This window comes from Garra rufa, chromosome 5, assembly GCF_049309525.1.
Source record: "Garra rufa chromosome 5, GarRuf1.0, whole genome shotgun sequence".
In the NCBI taxonomy this organism is placed as follows: Eukaryota; Metazoa; Chordata; class Actinopteri; order Cypriniformes; family Cyprinidae; genus Garra; species Garra rufa.
In genome coordinates, this window is record NC_133365.1 from 13,831,257 (window position 1) to 13,848,690 (window position 17,434).

The following is a 17,434-nucleotide window of genomic DNA, read 5'->3' on the forward strand; positions in this document are numbered from 1 at the left end:
GATACATCCCACTGACTTGAAATTTCTTTTTAAAAAGAGTCCCTCATATTCTAATATTCAAGTACTGACTTTACCAACAGGATGTTAAAAATAGGGAGTGACACTGAATGAGTAAAAATGATAAAACACGCCTTTCGTTTTTTTCATGCTATCAGAATGATCTACCTGCAGTTACACGTCAATCTGTGCTGGGCTGACCCTGTTTGCTATTAACAAGCAACCTTGTTGATGCCATTGTACGAATGGAGGACTTAACATTGTGACAGTGCTTGATTAGTCATCTTCTACCTTTATGCAGATGGTCTTTTCTCTTGTTAATGGTCTGGTCACTGATCTGTTCAACACGGATGGATGCATCCTTTCCTCTTATAGGATCTCTGAAATCTGAGCAAGTTAGCTAATCTTAGCTGTAATATACACTGCACGTTGCATAGATGTTTTGGCTTATAGGTTACTGCAAGGCCGTAGTAACACCATTCACTGTGACTACATGTTAAAGAAGTTTAAGAATGACTGAGCAAGGTAGGTGCATTTTTTAGTCTTAATGTCAAATCTGTGATTAGATACACGTGTCAGTTTTTGTCTGTCGAGTTTGCGTTGCAGACGAATGTTTAAGTGGTCAAGCATTCTGGGTTTAAAATACCTTCTAATGCAGTCCACACATTCATTTTAAATAGCAGGAGTTTAGCATGTTTTGACAAGCTCAGAATTGACTCTCACCCACATGTGCATATTTTCAATAAATTAACTTGGAGAGATTATCTTTCTTAAAACTAAACTGTGTACAAAGTGTTGAACAAAGTGTCTTATTGTTTGCAGACTCAAGTGATTTATTGGTGAGCTCTTTTGCTGTGCTTGTTAATGGTGAAAAGGAAAAGTTTGCTCTCTGTCTTCTATTCAAACAAATATCGAAACTTCACAGACGTCAGCAGCATTTTCCCTTGGTGTTTGTTGAAAAAGACATTGCACAACATTTCTAAGTGGTAACATCAGGTTGGATGTGAACTTTGGCCGTGCTGAGTGTCTGCCAAAAAAGTCAAGTTGCTGTTATCGTTGCTGTAATATGTGAGTTTGTGTTTTTTGTGCAAGTTGGAGGAAATTCCATTACACGTCCTGTGTTTCATAATACTCAGAACTGGTCCAATCATTGTTTTTACTAGCTTCCCAAGTCTGTGTTCTTCAGAGAATATGGCAAACCTCCCACTGGTTCTTCTTCCTGCCGTTTTTCCACCAGGGGTTTACGAGACCCACCACTGTATCTGCTGCACACATGCATGTCTGCTGCTCAGTCACCGCTAATCTTCAGGCTTTAGTATCTAAGTGATTTTTGGTTTAGGGTCATTGGTTCTTCAAATTACTGATGCTAGCAAACATGTAAAGGTGCACAGCTTCTTCTTCACCCAAAAACAAGTTAGCCACCAGAATTAATATGTGACCCTGGACCACAAAACAAGTCAAGGGTCAATTGTTTGAAATTACGTCATATTTATACATTCGAAAGCTGAATAAATAAGCTTTATGTATGGTTTGTTACTATATTTGGCCACAACTATTTGAAAATCTGGAATGTGAGAGTGCACAAAAAATCAACATTGAGAAAATCACCTTTAAAGTTGTACTAATGAATTTCTTAGCAGTGCATATTACTAATCAAAAATTAGGTTTTGATAATATTCACAGTAGGAAATTTACTAAATATCTTTTTGGAACATGATCTTTACTTAATTTTTGAATGATTTTGGACATAAATCGATCATTTTGACCCATGCAATGAATTTTTGGCTATTGCTACCAATATACTAGTGCTACTTAAGACTGGTTTTGTGATCCAGGGTCACATATGTAGTTTGAGGTGGTTACAGATGGTGTGCTGGTTGTCCCACATTTCTGAGCTACACTTGGCCTTATTGCTTTTGAAGTTGGTTAGTCTATTGTTCCTTCCGGTCCTAGTTCTAGTTTACAATGAGTCTGGGTTCATATTAGAGCTCTTATAGTGTAAAGGAATGTGCAAACTTGTTCAGATATATGGCAACTTAAAAAGAGAGTTCACCCAAAAAATGAAAATTCTGCCATTGATTACTCACCCTCATGTCATTCCGAACCCACAAGACATTTGTTTATCATTGGAAGCCAAATTAAGATATTTTCTGATGAAATCTGAGAGCTTTCTGACCCTGCATAGACATCAACACAACTGGCACGTTCAAGCCCCAGAAAGGTAGTAAGGACATCACTAAAATGGTTCATATAACATCAGTGGTTCAACCTTAATTTTATGAAGCTATGAGAATTTATTTGTACAAAGAAAAAAAAGACTTTATTCATAAAATAATCCAATTTAAAAATGATGTCACATGGACTAGTTTAACAGTATCCTTACCATCTTTCTGGGCCTTGAACATTTCAGTTGTGTTGCTGTCTATGGAGAGTCAGAAAGCTTTCGGATTTTCTCCGAAATATCTTAATTTGTATTCTTAAGATGAACGAAGGATTTACAGGTTTGGAACAACATGAGGGTGAGTTATTATTGACAGAATTTTCATTTTTGGATGAACCATCCCTTTAAATGGAACAAAAGTTATAAAAATGGATAGTTCACTAAAAAGTTAAATTCTGTTGTAATTTACCTCCCCTCATGTTGTTTCAAACCTATGTAATGCAAAAAGTAGATTTTTTTTTAGGAACATCCTGTCCACTTTTTTTTACAGATTAATAGAAGTAAATGAGGGCTTGCACTGTCAAGCTCCAAGTTAACAAAAAGCATCATCCGAAGCATTGTACAAGATGCTAGTTCTCATGTACCAAGTGTTTAGAGTCCATACAATAGCTTTGTGTGAGAAATTTTTAAAAACTACTCATTTTTGAGTGAGCTAAAACATTTCAACTAGGATTTGTCACAAGGTTGTGACACCATTTGACCCACCATTTGAAGGTTAAAGGAACACTCCACTTTTTTTTGGAAATAGGCTCATTCTCCAACTCCCCCCGAGTTTAATAAGTTGATTTTTACCGTTTTGAAATCCATTCAGCCGTTCTCCTGTTCTGGCGATATCACTTTTAGCATAGCTTAGCATAGATCATTGAATCCTATTAGACCAATAGCATCGCATTCAAAAATGACCAACGAGTTTCCATATTTGTCCTATTTAAAACTTGACTCTTCTGTAGTTATATCGTGTACTAAGACCAGTGGAAATGCAAAGCTGCGAGTTTCTAGGCTGATAAGATTAGGAACTACACTTCCATTCCGGCGTAATAGTCAAGGAAGTTTGCTACATATGGCCGAAGCAGGCGGAGTATTATCAGAAATGAGTTCCCAGCTAGTTTAGCATTTGCACATGTGCTGCGTGGTATTACTGCTCCTGCTTCAGCCTATTACGGCAGCAAACTTCCTTGACTATTATGCCAGAATGGGAGTGAAGTTCCTAATCTTATCAGCCTAGAAAATTGAAGCTTTGCATCTCCACCGGTCTTAGTACACGATATAACTACAGAAGAGTCAAGTTTTAAATAGGACAAATATCGAAACTCGTTGGTCATTTTTGAACGCGATGCTATTGGTCTAATAGGATTCAATGATCTATGCTAAGCTATGCTAAAAGTGATATTGCAAGAACAGGAGAACGGCTGAATGGATTTCAAAACGGTAAAACTCAACTTATTAACTCGGGGGGAGTTGGAGAATGAGCCTATTTCCAAAAAAAGTGGAGTGTTCCTTTAAGTTTCTATTTGTTGTTAAATATTAAATGACCTCACTGAAAGCTGATGTTTTGGTTAATCTACCCACAAGGTCATGCACACAAGTACAAAATTGCAACTAAGGTGCGTCGCTAAGATTAAGCCTCACCTCTATCAGATCTGAGCCCATGATTTTGATTTTCATTGTGTGTGTTTTTGTATGTTTTTGAACCATGCACGTGCCACTGTCTGACATTTTGTGTTTTGTTGTTTTGTTCAGTTTGCAGGTTGCATGGCAAGCTGATTTGATGCATGACATTTGCATGAGTGCATTCAGGCTCTCTGTGGAATTCCGAGCGAGTGTCTGTGGCAATGGCCCAAACCATGCACGTTAACGGCAATGCCTCAGGTAACACCCCTCCCTTTTAATTACTGTGATTTTAATCTGTTTCCTAATGAATCATCAGTATCTATGCCTGCAATTATTCTCAGTTAAAAGAGTGAAGAGTGTAATTTCTGCACCACTGAAGTCACCAGATGACCAGTTCACCAATCGCAAAAACGATAATTGCTGACAAACAGGTTTCCCAGTTTCCCCTTGTGTTCTAAACAGTCCCACCCCAAACTCACAGCACTGATTGAGCTGATGTTGGCCTTTGTTATTTGTTGCTCTGCTTGCGATGCTGAAAAAAACAAAGATGGAAATAGAGAAAGTATTTTAACATCCAAAAATTTACAAGCTTTGGCTTTAACTCAAGACCCAGGTGAGCATTTGAATAGATGGATATACGTATGAACATATGGATATATAAACAACAGATGCTGGTGAGTTTTGAGACTTGAAATCTGTGGTATGTTATATTTTAAATCATGTTTCTTTTTATGTATTCTTTTTCATATTTAGAATAGACTGTATGCTTAAAGACTTTCTGATTGTTGAGCACTGTTTTAAGTCCACAATTCTGTTTAAAGAGATAGTTGATCCAAAAGTGACCTGTAAGACCTTTGTTCATCTTATGAACCCAAATTAAGATATTTTTAATGAAATTCAAGAGCTTTCTGACCCTTCATAGACAGCAACTAGCACATTCAAGCCCCAGAGAGATAGTAAGGAAAGTGTTAAAATAGTCAGTGGTTCAACCATAATGTCATGAAGCTACAATAATACTTTTTGGGCACAAAGAAAACCAAAAAGAATTCAACAATTTCTTCCGTGTCAGTCTTTGACATGCGTTCATGTATTATTAATAAATATATCCTTACTACCTTTCTGGGCCTTAAAGGAGTTTTTTTAGAGGAGAAATTTACAGATAATGTACTCACCCCCTTGTCATCCAAGATGTTCATGTCTTTCTTTCTTCAGTCGTAAGGAAATTATGTTTTTTGAGGAAGACATTTCAGGATTTCTCTCCATATAATGGACTTCTATGGTGGCCCTGAATTTGAACTTCCAAAATGCAGCTTCAAAGGGCTCTAAACGATCACAGTCGAGGAAAGAAGGGCCTTATCTAGCAAAACGATCGATTATTTTATAAAAAAATGACAATTTATATACTTTTTAACCTCAAATGCTCATCTTGTCTAGCTCTGTGTGTACTCTGTGTATTACAGTTCATGACAGTTAGGGTATGTCGAAAAACCACCTAATTTTCTCCTCCAACTTCAAAATCGCCCTACATCGCTGTTTTACCTTTTTTTTTGTAAAGGTTGTTTGATCTTATTTGCATGTTCACTTTGTAAACATTGGGTTGGCACTTCTGCAGCGATGTAGGACGATTTTGAAGTTGGAGGAGAAAATGAGATGGTAGTTTTTAGACATACCCTAATTGTCATGAACTGGAATACAGAGTTCACGCAGAGCTAGACAAGATGAGTGTTTGAGATTAAAAAGTACATAAGTTGTAAATGTTTTTAGAAAACAACCAATCGTTTCGCTAGATAAGACCCTTCTTCCTCGGCTGGGATCATTTAGAGCCCTATGAAGCTGCATTTAAACTGCATTTTGGAAGTTCAAACTCGGGGGCACCATAGAAGTCCATTATATGGAGAGAAATCCTGAAATGTTTTCCTCAAAAAACATGATTTCTTGACGCCTGAAGAAAGAAAGACATGAAAATCTTGGATGACAAGGGGGTGAGTACATTATCTGTAAATTTTTGTTCTGAAAGTGAACTACTCCTTTAAACGTGAGAGTTGCGTTGCTGTCGGCATTTCATCAAAAATATCTTAATTTGTGTTCTGAAGATGAACGAAGGTCTTACGGGTTTGGAACGACACGAGGGTGAGTAATTAATAACAGGATTTTCATTTTTGGGTGAACTATCTCTTTAAGACCACAGTCCTGCAGGTCTAAAATCATATAGAAGCGTGACTTTCACAGCATGCTGTGAAATATTGCTTGTCAGCCATGCCATGCTCTGAACCACAACATCAACACATTCCACTGGGCATTCCTCCTGACGATGAAGTGAAAGAACGACAACAGGAATAATAAGAAGAACTGTTATGCAGTGACTTTATATTGTGTAATTCAATAGAAATTGATTTTTTGCTCAAAAAAGACATGCACATGTACAAAAGGTCATTGTGATGATACTTAAAATGTCAAGCAGGCATGTTTTTGTTGTGGATTAGAGAAATCATCTTAATGACGTTACAGTCAATAGATAGCTTCTTTCTTTAAGATATTGTATCTTCTTTGGGTGTTTTGTTGTCTCTCACTTAACTCTCACCTTTGATGTTTACACAATGAAATTTAGGTCAATAACAGCCTAAAGGAGATTTTGTGTTGTCTTGGACCCTTTCCATATGGCGGCTCCACAGCAAAATAAGGCCAAAGCACTTGGTGTTAAACAAGGCTGCCAAGCTGTGCCATTATGAAGTCTAGAGTTCTAGCTGATTAGAATGTCAACATTGAAGGGTAATGGACGTGCTAAATTGTTGGACACTAGTATTACGGCCACTTGACTACTGTTGAGTTACAATGGTCGTCTCTATACAAGCGATCTGGTACCTCATTAACATTTAAACATCTTTTTAGATTCTTTGTGTAGTGAGTGACTGTTGGCAAAGTCAAGCTTTTATTCTGATCTAGAGTGCACAAACTTTCAAAGCGAACTGCTGTATTAATAGAAAGGAAGGTATGAGACTGCTTATACAGTTGAAGTTGAAAGTTTACGTTAATTATTTTACCAAAATAAGAGGGATCATACAAAATGCATGTTATTGTTTACTTACTATTGACCTGAATAAGATATTTCACATAAAATGTTTACATATAGTCCACAAGAGAAAAAATTGGTTGTATTTATAAAAATGACCCCGTTCAAAAGTTTACATCTGATTCTTAATACTACAATATATTCCAAATTCTTTGATTTTCCAGATTTTTTGTGTATTTGAACCCTTTCCAACAATGACTGTATGATTCTGAGATCCATCTTTTCTCACTGAGGACAACTAAGGGACTCGTATGCAACTATTACAGAAGGTTTAAACACTCACTGATGCTTCAGAAGGAAAAATCATGCAGGAGCTGGGGGTGAAAACTTTTTGAATTTGAAGATCAGGGTAAATTAAACTTATCTTGTCTTCTGGTAAACATGTAGCTATCTTCTGTAGTCTCTGAAGGGCAGTACTAAATATTTTTTTTATATATATATATATATATATATTTAGACTTAATTAGAAAAGTGTACACATCTTCATTTTGCGTCGTTTTTCCTTCTGGAGTCCCTAGAGTTGTCCTCAGTGTGAAAAGATGGAACTCAAAATCATACAGTCATTGTTGGAAAGGGTTCAAATACATAAAAATGCTGGTAAACCAAAGAATTTGTGGAACCTAAAGGATTTTTCTGAAGAACAGCAGGCAGTTTAACTGTTCAGGACAAACAAGAAACTCATGAACGACTATCGCTTAATAAAAAAACACAGCTGTGGATTATTCAAGTCACAAAACAGTATTAATAATTAAGGGGAATGTAAACTTTTGAACAGGATCCTTTTTATAAATTCAACTATTATTTTCTCTTGTGGACTACATGTAAAGGTCTTTCAACAATGGGAAATATCTTATTCAGGTCAATACTAAATAAAAAATAACATGCATATAACAAATCACACTAGCTGAAATGTATACTAAAATATACTGGATTTACAAACTTTACATCAACACAGAAAACAAAACTCCATTCCTTCTTATCAGAGCATGTCTGAAAACTTACGCAGTCTGTTGCGAAATGATGAGTGAAACAGGACTGTGATTCAGCCTTCCTAATTGTAATTTGAAGCTTATTGTCAACAGCAAAATACCCTGCATGTAATTTACCACCATTCCTTCTGATATTCTTGGTTCAGTTGCTGTTAATATTGGCTGAATTAGCTTTATTCTGGGATGTGCTCCAGGTTTAGTTAATATGAATGCTTAATACTGAATCCGTTCACTGTTTCTCTGGGTTTCGCTCTGTTCTTTCATGGCATGGACTATTCTTAGAGAAGCTTCTGTATCAGTTCCAGCATTGTTGTTGTGCTTGTTTAATGGCTCTGTGTCGTGTTTGTTAGTGTGGTCTTGAAAATGACGTGGATTTCTAGGATAATTAAACTGGGAGGCTGACGTGGTTTCCATGGGCCGGGTCAGGAAATACCAGGCCAGAGTGAGAAAAAGGGCCTCTGTTTTCTCTTCTGTGTGTGCGTGTGTTTGAGAGAAGACTCTGATACGCTCAGACCAGTAGTGCTAGCCTGCTACAGTACTACTTATCAAACTCCTGTCCCAGTAAGTCACAAAACCGTATTATATTCAGTGCTCTTGGCATTTAAAGGTAGGCTGAATGAATGGCCATTAAGTAAAACAGATGAAGTGTTGTAGATACTAAAATAGTGAATGCTTGTCAACTATGTTTTGCTGCTTTAATTGTTAAAGTTTCATGTTTCAAGCTAATCTGTTAGTAGTTTTATGTTAAAGATAATTTTTAAGAGTTTCCATTTAAGGGTCTTGTACAGCAGTTTTTTGTGGAAACATGTTATCTACCAGCCAATATCACACCCCTTGTTATATTCTATAGCATCAGTGCAGTATGTTCTAACTTGCATTGTTAATGTATTGGACTGTTTGAAGAAAACTGTATTGTAAAAATCTGGAGGCCATTGATGTGGGCTTTAGTTTTTGCAGTGTGTGCATGTCTGAAATGTTTGGAAGCCTGTTTCCATCAATGAATAAAAATGAAAAAAAGGTTATTGTCTGACTTTTTTTCTTGTGATACAAACTCGCAATTCATACTTTTTTCTCAGAATTGTGAGATATAAACTCGCAGTTGTGGGTTATAATGTCAGAATTGCAAGATATAAAGTCACAATTCTGAATTTTTCTTAGAATTGCGTGATATAAACTCGCAGTTGCGAGAAATAAAGTCCTAATTTTGAGGGGTAAAAAAAAAGACTGATATGTTTTCAGTTTTCGCAGTTTGAGAGTTCTGAGAAAAATATCAGAATTGAAAGTTTATATCTCACAGTTCTGACTTTAACTCGCAATTGTGAGTTTATATCACAATTCTAAAAAAAAAAAAAGAAAAAAGAAAAAAAAATGTAAACTCGCAATTGTGAGAAAAAAGTCAGAATTGTGAGATAAAGTCGCAATTACCCCTTTTTTATTTTTTATTCCGTGGCGGAAACAGGCTTAGTGACATGAAGTGCTCATTCATAGCTTTTTAGGTAACAGTTTCTTAGATGTTTTCTTATGTTCAGGTAAAAGTAAAAATAAATGCAAATGGCTTGCATTTACCATAGAATTTTGAAAAGCAAATTATTAGATAACTCTCAAACATTTCATGCTTATGTCAACCACCTGTATTTTCCTGCTGTGAGAGATAACTTGGGTGTATGAAGGTCATTCCTGACATGCTAAATCTCTTAAATTTCCATATTTTGTGGTTAGCAAAACAAGCTGATTTATAAAGTTGAAAGCAGATCCGTGCCCAAAGGTGATCCTGAACTCCTGTGAGAGATCCGCTGAGATTTCATTGTGTTACATGAGAACTGAAAACATTGTCCTCGGCGGTTTGTAATTGGTAATGAATACTCCCACGAGTGTTGTATTGGAATAGACTGCAAGTATAATAGGCAGAACCTAAAAGAGTCCAAAAACAAATTCGAACTACAGATTTTAGATAACAGGCTAGTTAAAAAGTTTCTACTTTTGCAAGACAGCATGTTGTCTTGTACCAACGCAATGCTGATCGCTCAAATATTTAGCAGCTACTTGCTGACAAGTCTTTAGACATTTAGCCAGACAGTTTGTGTTAGACACAGTAGATAAGCCATGACCTTTTAAACTCAAAGATTGTGAGACATACTTGTACTAAAGCCTCTCTATCCACCTCTTTTAGAAAAAGCAGTGGACAGATCAAGGAGGAAAAAGAGCAGGGCTGTCTGCGGACGTCTATTTTCAGCTGTTTACATGACACTAATGTTACATTTGGTCAAACGTGGATGTCTTGTGAGATTTTAGCTGAGAGAGTTCACACCAGTCTGTCTGTTGGCAAATGCAAGTGAAAACATGAGAAGAAAGGAAGGAAAAAAGGAAGAAAGAAACACCCTTTGTTCCATATTTTAGAATATGGAACCAAACCATTTCCCGTCTACCAAATCAGACACAATTTTTGACTTTTTTTTTTTAAAATGGACTAGACAGAATGAACGGTCAATTAAAGGGATAGTTCAACCAAAAATTCTGTAATTAATTACTCACCCTCATGTTGTTCCAAACCTGTTGAACCTTCGTTTATCTTGGGAACACAAATTAAGATATTTTTGATGAAGATCAAGAGCTTTCTGACCCTCCATAGAAAGCAATGCAGTCGACATGTTAAAGACCCAGAAAGGTAGTAAGGACATCATTAAAATAGCCAATGTAACATCAGTGGTTCAACCTTAATTTTATGAATCTATGAGAATACTTTTTGTTTGCTAAGAAAACATGTGCATTCACATTAAAAAAGAAATTGTTGAATAAAGAAATTATTTTTGTTTTCTTTGCACACAAAAAGTATTCTTGTAGCTTCATAACATTATGGTTGACTGACTGATATCACATGGACTATTTTAATGATGTCCTTACTACATTATGTGTCAGTTGCGATGCTATATATTAAGCTCACGGGTTTCAACAAAAATATCTTAATTTGTATTCCAAAGATGAACAAAGGTCTTACAGGTTTGGAACGACATGAGGGTGAGTAATCAATGACAAACTGAGAATTTTCATTTTTGGGTGAACTATCCCTTTAAATCACTCCTAATGTGAGCTGAATGTACTTAACACTTTTTTTCATTATATTAATATCATAATTTGTCATTATGGTTTGAACAATAAAGCTACCTGTAGATATCGCACCATTTACATGGTGTCTCGTTCTGCTCATTTTGTCCACAAATAACTTTGTGATAACAGACATGCCAAATGATCGTGTGTCATGTTTGTTTGTCCACCTGTCAGAACTCATTCTTTTTCTGCTCTCTTACTGGTCGCTGCCTTATTCTTACATTTAGTTTTAGCCAATCACATTTTTTCTTAAAAAAAAGTTGCGTCACCTGGCAATTTTAATTTTTTTCCTCTTGTGTCAAGGACTGTAACTTGCAGTCTAAAGCAGCCTAGGAGAGTAGGAAACCTTAGCCTACATTCAATACAGAAGCGGACTATCATCCATTTGAAATTTACACAGGTGGAGAGTGAATATTTGTCTTTATGATATGTTGTGTAAGTACTATCTCAGTTTGGTCATTTTTTTATTTGCTGCTAGCTGGTTGCTGAACTCTAAACCAGTCTAGCTTGCACCGTTCAAAGTGCTTTCCAGCGTAGAGTAAGTTTGCTTCAGTACGCAGCCCATAGCATAAACTATTTTGATCTGAACATCCTCAAGGCTGTTTTTGTGTCTGATGGTGGGTAGTGTAATTCTAGACTGCTAAAAGAGAGTGTGGGTAGATTATTCTTGGAGCTGCTTCTCACACTGCTTTCATTCGTTTCCCTCACTTCTCGCTTGCCCCTTTAGTGTTGCTTGCTCCCCCCAGTGAGGTCAGCATTCAGCTGCCCAAGTGTCTGTTCCTCGTACCAGACAAGCCTGTCTCGCTCTCCATGACATTGCTGTTGTGCTCTTGCTATAGTCAGCAAAGCTAGCTGGTGTGTTTAACAAGCTAGCGATTGTTGTAGTTCAAATACAGTAGAGGCGTCTTTGTCAGTGCTGTTGAGTGATTGTTGCATGGTTAAATAAAGAATGAAGCTTTTTAGTTTAGTTGGAGTATTTAGAAAATTGTAATTTAACGCTATGTTCATGTCACAACATAGTGCTGTTTTTGTCTGTAGACCTGAACTTAGTTCACATTAAGCAGCATCAAAAGTTTAAATGAAACTTGTATTATGTGTCTGGTGAGTTTAGTCTCCTTATTATGACAGAAATGTGCCTGGAAAGAGTGCTTAAAAAGGGACCACTGTTTGAAGGGGTTATGAAGTGTTTAAAGAGCACTTTGAGAGAGGCAAGACAGGAGAAACAGTGTAAGTGCTGCATGATTGGTGGAGGCATTTAGCCTATCACAGGCTGCGCTGAGCGAGGCTAAGTTTACACCAATAGTGGAATTTTTTTCCCCTTATGGAGTGAAGGTTGAGAAAGTGCTCAGTGAGTGAGGAGAGGCAGCCTGCAGCTTGTTCTAGTTATAAAACTCTATTACGGCTTGTAAGGGAACAGGCGCCGCTGCATGAGGACTGCTGTTTGACTTGGGGTAAGTGACGCTTGAACAATGAGGGATTAGGTTGCCTTAACCTTCTCCAAACCTCCTCGGTTAAGTCTATATAAGGGACATGGTAGGCAGTGTTATACATGGTCAAGTTAACTTTTTAGCATTTTACATATTTCCTTAAAACACACGCATTTAATGGTTTGTTATTTGCTCTTAATGCACTGTGTCTGCTCTCTAAATCACTAAAAGCGTCTGCTTCCAGAGAGTTAATCTGTCTAACTGACGGGAGGAATTCTCTGTCTGGTGTGGAATTTGGACTGTGATATAAGCTTTGTTGATGGATATTCCTTGACTTCTAGCTGAAAAGAATCCATTAATGTTTATGCCTTTCTTTCAATGAGTTTCTTGTCTGTTAGGTAGTGAGTGAGTGAAATGTTTAGATAGATATTGCCAGTTGCATTAGACCAAATAGATCTTTGGGTAGAAAGAAATATTTGCTCTCCTTGTTTTCCTTTAACCCCACCCCCAGTTACCCTCCCCTTGCAAATGCTCAGCAAACACATGGTGTTTGTTTTGCCATGAAATTGTGTAGAATACATCTTTACAATCTAGTGTGGGAAATCGTTAGATGGGAAGTTCTTTTTTTGTCAGTTAGTGGTTTTAGTCTTATGGGAAAAATCTTAGCAATGTATTATATAAGTGTAAAGTGGTGCCTTGCCTTGCCTTGCAATTACATTCACACTCTTTTGATTACTGAGTATGACAGTTGTGATCACACCGTTGTTACACCTTTGGGCTTGCTACCATAGGAGCGACACCTTTTGGTAAGAGACTTGCCTTGGTGAATGAAGTTGTTGTTAGATTATTTTTGGTTCAGTACCGCATATTAGTGTATAATATTGCATAAAGGAAATCATCATATTTGGGGAACCTTGGCATCACAAAGTTGTATGATGTTATAAAGCTTTTATGGACAGATTAAAACTTAGTTTTTTTTTCCCATTGACATTGTCTTGCAGATTTTAAAGTAGGGGTTGCCAAACTTGGTTCTGGAGAGCCAGTGTCCTGCAGAGTTTAGCTCCAACTTGCCTCAATACATTTGCCTGGAAGTTTCAAGAATCCACCTTTTTCTTTAACGCAGAAGTGAGCCTATGGGTGAGACTTCTGGTTCATTAGCCACTATAGGGAAATATTGAGAAGAATAACACTGTGCAGTAAATGGTAAAACTGTTTAAATGTATTATCTTAATTATGATTAAGATAATACATTTAAAATAATATGGTAAGACGCACCAATTTGCAATACCAAGCAGCAAAACTAGCTGTTTTTTACAGCTTAAAATAGCTGGACGCGAATGAGACCAGAGCCAGACCCATAAAACGGGAAGAAAAAGGTGGATGCTGGTTCAGGTATTTTTGACTAGAGTTGGATCGAAAATCTGCAGGACACGGCCCTCCAGGACCGAGTCTGGTGACCCCTGTTTTAAAGAAACAATTCAATAAATTGTACAGTGATTAGATATCTTATTCAACTAGTTTTTACTTTTTTTTTTTTTTTTTTTTTTTTTCAGAAAAAGATGAAGATGAGAAGGACCCTTACTGTTTGGAAACCCCGTATGGTTATCAGCTAGACCTGGACTTCCTTAAGTATGTGGATGACATTGAGAGGGGCAACACCATCAAGAAGCTAAACATCCAAAGGAAGCCAAAAGTGGTCAGGTCTGTGCCTCCTCCTCGGGGCAGTTGCAGTGGCCAGACTGAGTGGACTTCAACAGACTCCCTGTCCTCGTCTAACAGCGATGAAAGCAAACAGTCACCCGCCTACTTTATGTCTCAGAACCAGGTAGCCCTCCCTGGCCATACTGCCCAAGTCCATGAAGCTCCCCAAGCCTTTGTGAACGTCCCTGAGACCAAGCAGCTGCTGCCTCCACCTTCTCCCCGCCTCCTTCGCCATAACCCCCAGGTGGAGAAAACACTGATGGAGACCCGCAGGCGACTGGAACAGGAGCGGCTCCTAATGCAGCCACTGGTCAATGAGCCGCCTCGTCGGCGACTAGCCAGTTTTGGAGGAATGGGCTCTTCCAGTTCCCTGTCCTCTTACAGCGGCTCCTATGGGCCAAGTCAGATTTCACCCAGCTCACATTCTTTTCAGCATAATGGACATCTAGGCAATGGCGAGTACAACCCTTACTTCACATCCTCCATGGGCAGTTCGATCCGCCACAGTCCCCTCAGCTCAGGCATGACCACACCAGTGACCAATGTTAGCCCACTGCACCTCCAGCACATTCGAGAACAGATGGTAGTGGCTCTAAAGAGACTAAAAGAACTGGAGGAGCAGGTAAAGACCATCCCAATCCTTCAAGTCAAGATCTCAGTCTTGCAAGAGGAGAAAAGGCAACTAGTGTCCCAGATGAAGAACTCCAAGACTGCAGGGCAGAGTCCAGGTGGAGGTTTCAGAAAGCGCTCCTATAGTGTTGGCAGTGCTGATCAGTATGAGCCCCTGACCCAGCTCAGGACAGGCTCTGAACTTCACATTGAGGAGATGGAGAACACTGAGCAGAGCACTCAAAGGCTGCAAGAGTTTAGGCAACTAACAGCTGAAGTGGAGGCATTGGAGAGGAACCTGCAGGAAAATGGTGAGAACAAGAATCACAGCTTACACCAAACAGAGGAAAAAACTAACCAAAACGTCCAGCGGTGGAGGTGTGAGAGCAAGTCCATTGGTGTCGGAGCTGATGAGAACATGAACGATGTTGTTGTGTATCGGAGGTCACCTGGGCAAAACAGAGACGTGGCCGTGGGAACAGAGCAAGAGTTGAGGAGCATGGGAGTTGGTGTGACTGAAGCCATGCTAGGTATGAGCAGTGAAGTAGAAGCTGAAATCGAGATGCAGCACCAGACCATCGAAGCCCTCAAAGAAAAGATCTACAGACTGGAGGTTCAACTTAAGGAAACCACCCACGAAATGGAAATGGGAAAGCTAAAGCTTCAGCTTCAAGTGGCTGGATCGAGAAAAAAGGCAGACAAGGGTATGATGGCAAAGCCAGAGATGTACAGCGCTTCAGTGGAGGCCATAGTGTCCACACAGAGCCAAGGTGTGGGCAATCATGTTGAGTTTAGCAATGTAAGCACAAACCATGTCCAAGAAATGACTTCAGTAGGTATAATTTGCAGACCAGAGGATAGGCATGTTTCAGTGGGTCCAGAGTTGCCAATGGAGAGGTGGGTTGTACAAGAACGTGCTGAGGTTAAAGATCAGTGTGTTGGCAGGCAGGTTGAGATGTGCAACCAGGGTGTGGGAGTGGAATTAAGCGTATGTGAAATGGGAATCAACACTGAATTAACTGCCGAAGGTTTAGGACTTTGCAAAACCGAGGCTGAACAAGCCAAGGAGTTCAGGTCCATTGGAAGTGGAGATTGTTCAGTGGATGTAATGGTCAGGCCCATCAAGGAGATGGCAAGCCAGAGCACAACGACAGATGAAGTTCACAGAACTGACTTTGGAGTCATGGTCTTACCCATGTGTGCCTCACAATATACAAATACAGAAATTGAAACAATGGCCAAATTAACCAATACAGACAAGGTAGTTCTTACAGATTCCTGTACCACTACACAACCATACTCAAAAGACAAACAAGTTAGCACCGAACCAGTGGAGACTCGTACAATTGCCGTTGGTGATGGTCTTGTAAAAGATGTGTCGACCACAATAAAAACACGCTCGGTTTCAGTAGGTACTACAGCATCCGAAGAAGGTATGCCTGACAAGTCGCAATCCTGCAAAACCAAAGAGACTGGGGTTGGCCTCACAAACATACATGAGAACTTTTTAGTTGGTCAGAAGACAAGGAACATTGCATGTGGCCCTTCTCAGTCTCCTACCCCGATCCAAGTTGAGAATGTTTCCGTGGGGTCAATGTCATCAGAAGAACCCATACACTCACAAGCTGGGTCTGGTGTCGGACTTGATCACTACATAGAGAGAGTGCAAAAGCTCTTGCAGGAACAGCAGACGTTGCTCGCTCAGAACTACAGTGAGCTGGCAGATGCATTCGGTCCACCTCAACAATCCCAGTTTAGCTCCATCAACAGCGAGCTGGTTACTACTCTATCATCCATCAATTCAGTAATGAAGTATGGAAGTGTTGAGGAACTCTCCAATTTGGACCTTCTGAGGCAGAAGGAGAACTCAGACCACACTGTGAAAGGTTAGTTGCAGTTTGTTTAATCCTACATGCTCAAGATTTTTAAAATTAGTGATTTTTAAACGGTTCTTATTACAAAGACCTCATTAATCTGGTCTAGTTTTAGTCAAACTGTTTTGTTTGAATTATCATATGTGCAATATTTCACATGCTGTGTCTGTTGTATGGTGAGGAATAGGGATGAGACAAAAGGGTACACAGTGCATTTGGGTCTGTAATGAAGCCTGACACGATCTGACAGGGCGAAGTTTTCTCTGACCCTGAAAAATACATGGGGGCTTTGGATATAATCCAACAATGATCTCATCTCTTTTGGAAGGCAGCAGCTTGTGCTAAATGACTAGTTGTTGTTGTCTTTGCTGATGCTGATTCATAGGTCTTCAGAGTTATGTAATGGAGAGAAGCTTTGTGTAGAATTTCTCTCTGTAAGACGTGACTCAGGGAGCATATCCAAAGTATCTTTAAGTATGGGCACAAGTTCTTCATGTTTTTATTTCCAGGAAGGCTTAAAAATCAAAAGAATCTAATAGTTCAATGGTCTCATATTTCTCTGTCATTTTTCGGTGTGAGTTTTTATGGAATGCTCTGAAGTTATAAATATCAGTTGCTTCTATTCTGCAGGGAATCAAGAGAGAGATTTTTTTTTTTACATGCACATCAGAGGATTATGTACAATGGTCAGTCAAAGTTGCTGCCAAGATTTTAGTGTTTCCATGTCTGCTTTGGACTGATTCAACTCTAGATAAAGCAGAAGATGTGCTCAGGTATTCTCTATATCAGATGTTCTTTTGTAGAAATATTTTTATTGCATTACTACATTT

General features: G+C 38.6%; 1 protein-coding gene across 5 annotated transcripts in view; it reads left to right on the top strand.

The window, feature by feature from the left end:
• Positions 1 to 17,434, top strand: part of kank1a (KN motif and ankyrin repeat domains 1a) — a 69,788-nt gene that overhangs the window by 37,980 nt on the left and 14,374 nt on the right. For 3 of the 5 annotated variants that reach the window (XM_073841136.1, XM_073841137.1, XM_073841134.1), the window contains 2 exons: positions 3,959 to 4,087; positions 13,974 to 16,616. In XM_073841136.1, coding sequence (XP_073697237.1) covers positions 4,051 to 4,087; positions 13,974 to 16,616 — 2,680 coding nt within the window. In that variant the 5' untranslated portion in view covers positions 3,959 to 4,050. Of the gene's footprint in view, positions 1 to 222; positions 523 to 3,958; positions 4,088 to 12,334; positions 12,445 to 13,973; positions 16,617 to 17,434 lie in introns of those variants that run through there. The other 2 variants (XM_073841135.1, XM_073841138.1) reach the window with 2 other exon arrangements.